The sequence below is a fragment of the Montipora capricornis genome, chromosome 10, assembly GCF_036669925.1.
Source record: "Montipora capricornis isolate CH-2021 chromosome 10, ASM3666992v2, whole genome shotgun sequence".
Classification (NCBI taxonomy): Eukaryota; Metazoa; Cnidaria; class Anthozoa; order Scleractinia; family Acroporidae; genus Montipora; species Montipora capricornis.
The window spans coordinates 18,114,388-18,124,387 of record NC_090892.1 but is presented as its reverse complement, the minus strand read 5'-3'; the positions used below and the strand labels follow the sequence as shown (position 1 = coordinate 18,124,387).

The 10,000-nt window shown below is 42.5% G+C and overlaps 1 protein-coding gene across 1 annotated transcript in view; it reads left to right on the top strand.

Moving 5' to 3' along the window:
* The window catches only part of LOC138022176 (zinc finger SWIM domain-containing protein 8-like), a 31,845-nt gene that overhangs the window by 19,691 nt on the left and 2,154 nt on the right, over positions 1-10,000 (top strand). The window contains exons 9-12 of the mRNA XM_068869206.1: positions 1,410-1,809; positions 3,637-3,919; positions 6,229-6,529; positions 7,832-10,000. The exon at positions 7,832-10,000 is cut by the window's right edge and continues 2,154 nt beyond it. Coding sequence (XP_068725307.1) covers positions 1,410-1,809; positions 3,637-3,919; positions 6,229-6,529; positions 7,832-10,000 — 3,153 coding nt within the window. The remainder of the gene's footprint in view (positions 1-1,409; positions 1,810-3,636; positions 3,920-6,228; positions 6,530-7,831) is intronic.

The following is a 10,000-nucleotide window of genomic DNA, read 5'->3' as shown; positions in this document are numbered from 1 at the left end:
ATTCACTGTGGCCTTTTGTTAGTTGTTTCTTTCATTTTTTTCCTCCTTCCATTTGATAGTTTGAATGGGCCCTTTTTGAAGTAACACCACTTGGTTGGAAAACGCATTGATAGTAGTTTACTTGATTACAAGGCTTCAGAAGATTTTTCCTTTTCTTTAAGCAAACTTTTCCGGTCATGAATTCTCGTATTGATTTTCAGTAGGGAGAAAACGTAAAGTTAGACTTGAGTTCAGTAAAAGGTTTTCACAACTAAAAACAATTTCAACCACCCAAGCGAGTAGTGTGAGAAATATATGAAAGATATTATGCATCGTTAAATGGGAACTCAGAAAAATCTGAACCCCAGATGGGATTTGAACCCTTGACCCTTTGTGATCTAGTATAGATGCTCTAACCACTGAGCTACTGGAGACTGTGGTGAGCAAGGGTGAAATATGGGTATGGACTACGACTGCATCACGCAGTTACATGGTCCAATTTTGATAACCATATGTGACTCTTAACTGGATCGCGCAGTCACATAATTATGGGTTATCAGCGATAACACCTTGCTAACTGCATCACGCAGTCACATTAAGGCAATTTACAAAGAAATTTTTATTACCTTAATCAAAAGAATGCTAATTTTCAGGGGGTCCAAATCTGCGAAAGGGAGATCCTTATCCGCTAGCAGATCTGGACCAATGGGTCCAAATCTGCTAGCAGATCTGGTGAGTCCAAATCGGCTAAAATGGCTGAATTATCACCTGTTAATATAAGCAGCTTGCATTGTAAGCTGCATGTATTTCTACTTATATTGTGAGCTATTCTGTCACAAAGTGCAGAGATTCCACCCTCCTGTTTTGAAGGCAAACCTCCCGTTTTCGGCGAATATTTCCGGCCTCCCATTTTCACTAATATTCTCCAGGTTTTTGAAACTCTTCCTAGCCAAAGAAAAAGAATGTTTTCTTTGTTTAACCCGTCTTTTTAGCACGATTTCTTCCGTTTTTTCTGTGTTAAAATTGAGCTTGAAATTGTCAATAAATTAAGCCCAAAGCTTGACCAAACTTCTGTCCACTTTTATTTTTATGCTAAATTCCTAATGCAAGAAAATATTGTTATCAAAAAATGTGATAGGGACCAATAGGTCTTAGCTTATCACTGCCCGTTAAAAACTCCACTATTTTCCATAACCTATAATCTCAAAATGCAGAAAATGGCATCTTAGGGGCACATATCTTAAAATTTTTCCCCGGGGTGAATCCCCCCCCCCCCCCCCCCCCCCAACCTTGAGGCTTGTGCCTGCAGCGCTTCTGGGGCCCACTCGCTGCGCCGCTTCTAAAACCTCCCTTTTTTGAGTTGACAGGGCTGGAATCTCTGAAAGTGAATTGTAAGTTACAATATTTTGACCTTTGTGTGGTTTCTTTAGTGAGCAAGGCCAGCAAGAGGATAGTGAAGGAATGAGTACTGCTTCAGACGTCCCTGTTGCAGTGCAAGATCTGACCGAGGACTTAGAGGTGCTATGGCTACGAACTGAGGCTCTTCATATTCATGGTTATCGATGCGTGGCTGGCAAACTTGCTGTGAAGTTAGCAGAGAACATTCTGAGCAATGGACTTAATCTGGCTCTGTACACTCAGTCTGGTGGAGCGAGAAAGAAGAGCAAAAGTCTTGCTGGCATGACGTCTTTTACCAGTAGTATCTTTGTAAAGGCTGCATTTCTCTGTAGCGTGCTTGAAGATGATCTGCATCTTCATCACTTGGCCTTCAGAATTGGGATGTTGGGATTGGAGATGCCAAGACAACCAGCAAGGAGTAAAGCTTTAGAGGTAAGGTACAAAACAGCATGAAATTTTGGTTCAGCATTATCATAAGCCTTCCCACTCGTGAAGTGTTGTTCGTGAAAAGTTGAGGCTAAACGGAATCACATTTTGAGATATGAAGTGATTCTTTCAATTAGCTGGACAATTTACTGAAGCAATTGTCTCTTAAATAGACAACTGCAAAATTCAGGTCACTTCAGCGGGATTCGAACCCCCATGACCTATGAGTACCTCATGGGAACACATTTGCCCAACAAATTGACCTTCTCCTAACTGTGTGGCTTTAGAGAGGTTTTCAATTGAGTGTCGTAAAACCAAAACCAAAGTAATTACTTTCGCAAATCAAAAAGACTGAGACAATCCAGTAAACCAGTCAAAACTCGGAAGTCATTACACGTTGCCCACACAAAGCGCGCGAAAATGTGCACGCGCGAGCTACGATTGGTTTTGGTTTCACTTCTGATTGGTTGAAAAAGTGGCGCGAGAACTTTGAACCAATCACTGAGTGAAGTCATGCAAAACCAAAGTAATTATCAAATTACTTTCGACACTCAATTGAAAACCGCTCTATGGCTCAGTTGGTGGAGCATTGCACTGGTACCGCAGAGGTCTTGGGTTCGAATCCCGTTGAAATGGCCTGAATTTTTCAGGTGTCTGTAAAAGACATGCAATTGCTTAAATTGTCCAGATGAGTGCGAGGATAACTTCTCTCACTCGTCTATAAACCCGCACTTCAAATAATTATACATTTCATTCAGTATCAAAATGGTTGAGATTTTGGCTCCAGCAATTCTGGAAAGAGTGACTAGGTCTTCTTTGGATGGTGTTGCAATTGATGTAACTTTTATGTTCAACGGGTTCAATGTCGTGAGAATTGAAAGGTCCCGAAAATGTCTAATTAATTACAAAAATATTACATCAAATTACCGGTACCGCGTAAGTGACAGGTCAAAAAGTATAGGGGAGGGTGGGCCGGAGCAGAAAGGGGTGGGTCATCAGTTTTTTAGCCCTTAGCAAGGGGTGGGTGGTTCTATTGTCAGCGACCCATTGGGGGTGGGTCATCCTATTTTAAACAGGAATAGGCACATTGTAAAATAATTAAATTTTTTTAATGATCGAGGGCTTGATTCTGTTGAAATAGGCAACAATAAATTTAAAGCATGGCAGCTTTAACGACATACAATTTTATCTTTGTTCGTAAAATACAACTGTTAAACGGAAATTTAAATGATAAAAAAAGAAATCTCAGATGAAGCTCAGATGAAGACGATATCCCTCTTGCAAAAGTTGCCTCTATAAACAGTTCGAGTGACAGTGACAGCAATGTGCCATTGAGCAAACTTCGCAACACATAATTTGATGGCACCAGGATGAGAAACTTTAAATAATAACAATTTACTAATTAAACATGGCCTACAAAAGCTGAAAGAGTTAAACAAAATTCTCGTTAGTTTTACGTGCTGTTGTATCTGCTTAAGAAACATACCTAATGCCGTAAATCAACACCACCACAGCTTCATATACAAATATGGTATAACTGATTATATAACAAAAAAATCTTTTATCAGGGGGTGGGTCATGTAAGTTTCAGCCTTCAATTAGGGGTGGGTCAAATAGTTTTGTGCCAAAAGTAAGGGGTGGGTCATGTATTTTTATCTGCCACATTTCCAATTGCTCCGGCCCACCCCCCCCCCCCCCCTCCCCTCTATACTTTTTGACCAGTCCTAAGAACACACAAGCGGTTGCTTGAAATTCTCTCAATAAAGGGTATGAGGACTATTAGGCACTCATTTTGAAAAACGGCTGCCGATTGTGATGCGTTTTTTTTTTTAGGTGAAACTTTTACATCAAGAGTCGGAACTTGTTACTTTACTTAAGAGACTTCCACTAGGTCTAGCTGAACTTGCTGTCATCCGAGAGAAAGCTGAGCTTTTGTCTCAAGGTCAGCTGAAGCGCGGAGAAGCGGTCTTGCCTATCATGTTGGCAACGTTTATCTTTGATGTGTTGTGTCCACGCAACAGTGTTTCACCAACCAAGAGACAGGTGATAGGGAAGCTTTGTGAGACCACCAAGGAAGATGAAGTCTTGGGATTTAAAACTGCGCTTTACGCTTTAGGTACTATGCAATTTGAAGCGATAAATAAGTCCCTCGTTGTTCCGTGTATGTTTCATGTTCCAAGATTACAGTATTCTGGAAGACTCCATTTCAGAAAGAGATCCAGGGATTGGGTTTGAGGAGGCCTTTATACGAAAGGGAAATTTGTTTTGTCAAAGGACGTGAGTCCCTCCACAGACTAGGGATTTAGTTTTCGACAACTATTTGTGATCGACAACTAAAAGTTATCGACAACTAAAAACGTAGTCTGTGGCGCAAGTTGTCAACAACTAAACCCCAAATTATTAGTTGTCTACAACTACCCCGGTAATAGTTGTCGACGGCCTCATTTTTTGGCGTTTTTCTAGTGTCAAAACTTTTGTTTTAGTTGTCGACTACTTTTAGATCTCCGCGCTATTGTGAGCATGCGTAGTAAGCTCTTGGTGCCCAACCTCCCTGCGTATCGTTGCTAAATCAGTATTTGAGCGCCAATGTGTGGAATCCCTTTATCGGACCTATTTAGTTGTCGATAACTTTTAGTTGTCGATCACAAATAGTTGTCGACAACTAAATCCCTAGTCTGTGGAGGACCTGATTAAAGTAAATTGACCACTGACGAAAGATTTAAAAGCTGCCTTTTCGAGCGTTGTTTGACGCGAGTTCGACGCGAGTTCGATACGAACTCCATGTGATGAAGATTTAACGCTCGAAACGTCAACTTTCAAATTTCCCTCAGGGGTTCAATTAACTTTCATCAATTCATTTAGTAAATTCATGCTTCATTCTCCCACCTACGGAGAAGCGCTGATTTTGTCAGTAGGAACGTACCCAGGTAGCTTTTCCATGTGTAATCTGTTTTCTGTAGATGTTAAAGGAATGCATGAAGTTAAAAAATTAACAATTATTAGATGAGGTTGAGTAAAATATCGTGATTTGTCAGTGGCTGGTAAATCACGATATTTTGCGATAACGGAGTTCAATAATTGTTTTATCATTCGATGACTGATTTTTTTTTTTTACAATTTCCAACAATTAAATCACTTTCTGAAAGCTCAGGAAAGCGAACTGCCATTTTCACTCAAGAGCGTGGTTTCAATTACGCATGAGCATAATTTTGTTTGCAGCAAAAAACTTATTTGTAGGCAGTTATTTGCAGGTCACGTGGTGGTGTCTCGGCCTATGAAAAGAAAGGGAAAAATACATCGAATGATAATGAGAGTTATCCTTTCGATGTGATGGGTAAGCTGTACCCTGGTCACAGAGGGATTTCTTGAGCCGCGAGAGAGCTGCGAAATGAAGACGAGTCGCGAAGCGGCGAGAAGAGGAAAACCTCTGGTTACTTTGGACTTGAATTCACTTTCATGCAGACGGACGTGACCCTCCGGCTCGGATTGGTTGATATTTTTACAAACAGTCAAATCATTATGATTGGTTCGTTTGATTGGTAGTAGAACGGTTTTCAATTAAGGATCGAATGTAATTGTCGAATTGCTTTGGTTTTGCATTACTTCATTCAGTGATTGCTTCAAAGTTAGTAAGATAATGGTTTGACACTGACTATTTTTGATGTTTCGTTCAATACGTTTTGGCGTGTGCTTAAGCCTTCCAAAGTTCTCGCGCCACTTTTTCAACCAATCAGAAGTAAAACCAAACACAGTCGTGGCTCACGCGTGCACATTTTCCCGCGCTTTGTGTCGGCTACGTGTAATTACTTCGCGTTCTTTTTGATTGGCCAAAGTAATTACTTTGGTTTTGGTTCTACGACACTCGATTGAAACTCGCTCTTTAACGAGGGGACGCGTGATTGCCAAGTTGCGCATTGGTCCCTGTTGTAATCATCAATTTGACGCGTTTGACAACTGGCGTCTGCATGAAAGCGAGATTCAAGTCCAAGGTAACCAGAGGTTTTTCTCTTCCCGCTGCTTGGCGACTCGTCCTCGCCGCCTCGCGGCTCAAGAATAACCTCTGGGATTAGGGTAGCTAATCTGCTGTTCCGTTGTGCAAGACAGTTTAAACTGATTCCTTGGCCACATTCTACGTATGCTTCATGATGAAGCTGCCAGATTGTTAGGTTGTGTTATTAGAAAATTTTTACATCATTAACAGAAAACGAAGAATGCCATATTACAGTAATACCCTTTACAGTTAAGTATCTCATATTGAAAACTTTATGACAGATCAAAAGACAGTTGTTTGAGCCCTGTTGTTGAAGCAACGTTCTGTACTTGAAATTGATTTTGGGTGTCCAAGGGATAGACCGACAATTGATTGGTGAGTTAAATTTCCAGCTATCATTTTTGAGCAAGGTTGGGTTCCGTTTTCTTCCCTAGGAATGAAAGGAAATGCTTTGGAGACCCAGTACCCTATGCTTTGTGAAGGTACAAGGCGACAGAGAGGAGACTTGGCACAAGCCCTTCTCTTTCATGGCAGAGATGACAGTACGAAGATTCGTGAAATAATGGACGTCCTTTTAGATAAGAATCGATATGACCTGCCGAATGTTACCGGAGAAAGGCAGAACAAGAAGAAGGTGGAAAAGAATGATTCCCGGGAAAATAGGAGCGAGGATAGTAATGCATCTCATTCTGTTAACAATATGGAGAGCTTAGGAATTCCAACACGAAGAGGAAGGTAAGTTGCTCGCATTATGTTGTTGCTAGTACAATATCTTTTACATTTTCAATGCTGACCGTGTAAAGTGGTGACCGCTCTGAAAGTGAAAAGCAGTTAACCTGCATTTTGTTTACTTCAACAACTCGTTCAAGAACAGACTCACAATAATTCACAAGAATAGCTTCTCCTTTATGCTAATTTGCGTTTGAATGACGGGCAGTCATTTAAGGTTTTCATTTATAAAGATAAGAGTGCATTCAGTATCCCAATCTTCAATGCAATACAAGACACTACAATAGTTCATTTAACGAGGGTAACACATTCACCTTAAACAGTTTTCTATCCTGTGGCCCTAACATGTTCTAAGGGACAGTTCATGACGCAACCTGAACAGTTGCACACAAACCTTTTAAAATGCGTCCTCGAACGGGACACTCGTGACCATACCATTGCTCTAGCTCTATCACTGTGCTGTCATGTCTTGTGGTGTCTGGTTAATTGCAAAATCGTTCCATATCTCTTTATAGGGGAAGGTGTTATGGAGAGTATATGAGAGTCATTTTCTTCACGGAAGGGTCATTGTCGTTAAGCAGTTGCCAAGGAGCCTGGAAAGCTCCAGTCGTGAACAGCAATTGATCCCATGACAGTGTTATTGTATTCTCCGTCATTTTAATATCCCATACACCTTATTCCAAAATGGTCTCTAGATTAGTATTCTGTTGCTTGCTTGCAATTTTGCCCTGGTTGCCTCCTTCTTAAGGACGGTGCCTACTAATTCAAAGGTATTTTTGCGCGGTTTTATGAATATGCGGGAAAAGCAGATCTCAACAAGTGTTATTAAAATCCAAAAAGAAAATTGGGGGTAACCACGCATTTTTCAAAGATAATTAATCAACAATATTAGCAAAAAGCTTTAAATTACAAAGCAATGTATGGCGTTCCTTTCCAAATTAAAGCTTAATTATCTCTGAAAAATGCATGGTTACCCCAAATTTTCTTTTTGGATACCAAGAGCCCTTGCTAAGTTCTGCTTGCTCCGCAAATTTATACCGCGCAAAAATATCCCTGCATTAGTAAACACTACTGATAGGAAATCCGAGTATCCGGAGATGTGCAGAACGTATGCGCAATAACAATAGTAGGCACTGTCCTTAAACTGAAAATTCAAATGAACATTTAACCTTGAACGAGGCAACAAGGGCTAATTTGCAAACAAACAAAAGAATACTAAAATGGTGGCGACTTTTCAATAAGGTGTATTGATCATGACATTAATTGGGCCTTGTTTGAGCAACATTTTCTTAATTTTTCATTCTTCAGTAATGGGCAAAGTTCTTCCAGTACCAGCGACAGTGGTACAGACAGCAGAAAAGATGGAAGCAATCCTCGTGTAGCAGTGGGTAGAGTTCAATCAGCGTCAGTTGATGATGAAAGTGGAAGCTCCAGTGGAGTGGATATGGACACTGTTCCGTTGTCCCGGGAGCACGAGGGGGCCATTACAGCGAGGATAGTGGAGGTTGCTACTAGAAATGCGGCCGAAGAATACATCCCACACTCAGAAGAGCCAATCAGGGTGGCTTCGTATGCGCCGCTACCAACTCACGACACCTCGGTTGTTGACCACGTGAATGGCTCAGAGACAGAAATGACGGATGCATCGGAGTCAATGCCAGTTTCATTTCCTTGTGGTCAAACACTGCACAATGAGATGATGTGCCAGTCACTTCATCAACAGAATTCTTTCAATCCTAACGTTCATGCTGCTAATGAAACTCCAAAAGAGGTCCTTCAAGCCACCTTAAACAATACGAATGTGCGCCGTGATGACAATACAAAAGTAAATTTGGCTCCTTTGGCTGGAACTGTTCCATGCACTGATAAACCTGCCGAAGAAGAGGCTCCTGGTGTCTCTGATGTAGCGAATGGTCCTCCAAAGTCTCATAAGATACCTGTTAGTGGCTTACCCTTGATATTCTCTGAGGAGACGTATCCATGTGACGATTTGCCCAGAAAAGAAGTGGGCTCGGCATCCAGCTTAGGTGAAACGTCAGATGTTGACAGGTTGGTAAGCGACTCACTGTTGTCCCCAAATTCGCCTCCGAAAAGACTATCTAGCAGTAGGCGTACTGTCGAAAGAATGGAGAATAAACTTTTTACGATGCCTTCCAGTCATTATTTCTCGTGCGAGGGCGACGTTTCAGACATCGAGGCAGACATTGAGGAATCCCAACTGAGCTTATCTCAGCTTCAAGTATGCGAAACCCCAGCTTCAGCGATTACTGGCTTAAAGTGCGTGACATCCACCCGCAGTTCGTCTTCGTTTCCTCCAGGTGCATCCGCTTTTTTTGAAGACGAGCTCCCTGCTCCGGATGATCTTGATGTTTCAATTCACAACACAGAATCCGATGCTGCTGCAATTTCTGTGATCGCTGCAGCGCCAGAAGAAGCATCAGAGGAACAGTCTAGCGGGTCAGGTGCCAGGGAAAGTGCAAACACTGAAGACAGTGGTAGGAGTCGTCGCCGGACCAGGCCCCGGGATCGAAGGAGGAGAAGAGGGGGCAAGCCCGCTCTTTATCAAGCCACAGAGGCCGAAGCACATTTCATGTTTGAGCTTGCAAAGACAGTTCTCACCAAAGGAGGGGGCAACAACAGTAACTCAGTGTTTACACAGACAGCAAGCAGCGACTCTCAAACTGGCCCCCACCGGGTTCTGCAGCTATGTGCGTTTGAAATAGGTCTGTTTGCATTGGGACTGCATAATCAAACATCAGCAAACTGGTTGTCACGCACTTACTCATCCCACGTGTCCTGGATCTCAGGCCAAGCCATGGAAATAGGTCATCGAGCCATAGAGATCCTGCTGGAGCATTGGGAGGGTAACTTGACGCCCTCTGAGGTTGCCTCTATTGCTGACCGCGCTTCAAAATCTAGTGACCGCGCTATGGTGCACGCTGCCGCTAATCTTGCTCTGTCGTGTCTTCACATGGCTACAACTCTAAATCCGGGTGAGATTCAGCGCGCTTTGTCCCAGTGCAGAGATGAAGACCCCCAGCTTTTGGACCAGGCTTGTCAAGCGGTAGAGAGTGCTGCGCGCGGTGGCGGCGTTTATCCAGAAGTCCTCTTTGACGTTGCAAAGCACTGGTTTCATCTCCACGAGAAAAATCATTTGAGCAGCTCAACCTCGCGACCAGCAAAGAGCGAAACTAGGAGCAGAAGCTCCCTGGGTCGATCAACTCAATCGATGTCATCTTCAAATCATTCCCCGCCATTGAGTCCATTTGTATCGCAGACCCCACAATTTACCATACCTCTCAGTTACTCGGCGATACCTCCCCCACTGTACACTACACCCGAACAATACGTGCAGCAGCAGATGCATCATCAAGTCCATCAAATGATGGGGCATTATCCGGCTTATTTATCACCCAACAGTTCTGGATATCGATGCGGTTCGCAGGCACACTCATATGCGTTCTCGAGGACTTGTAC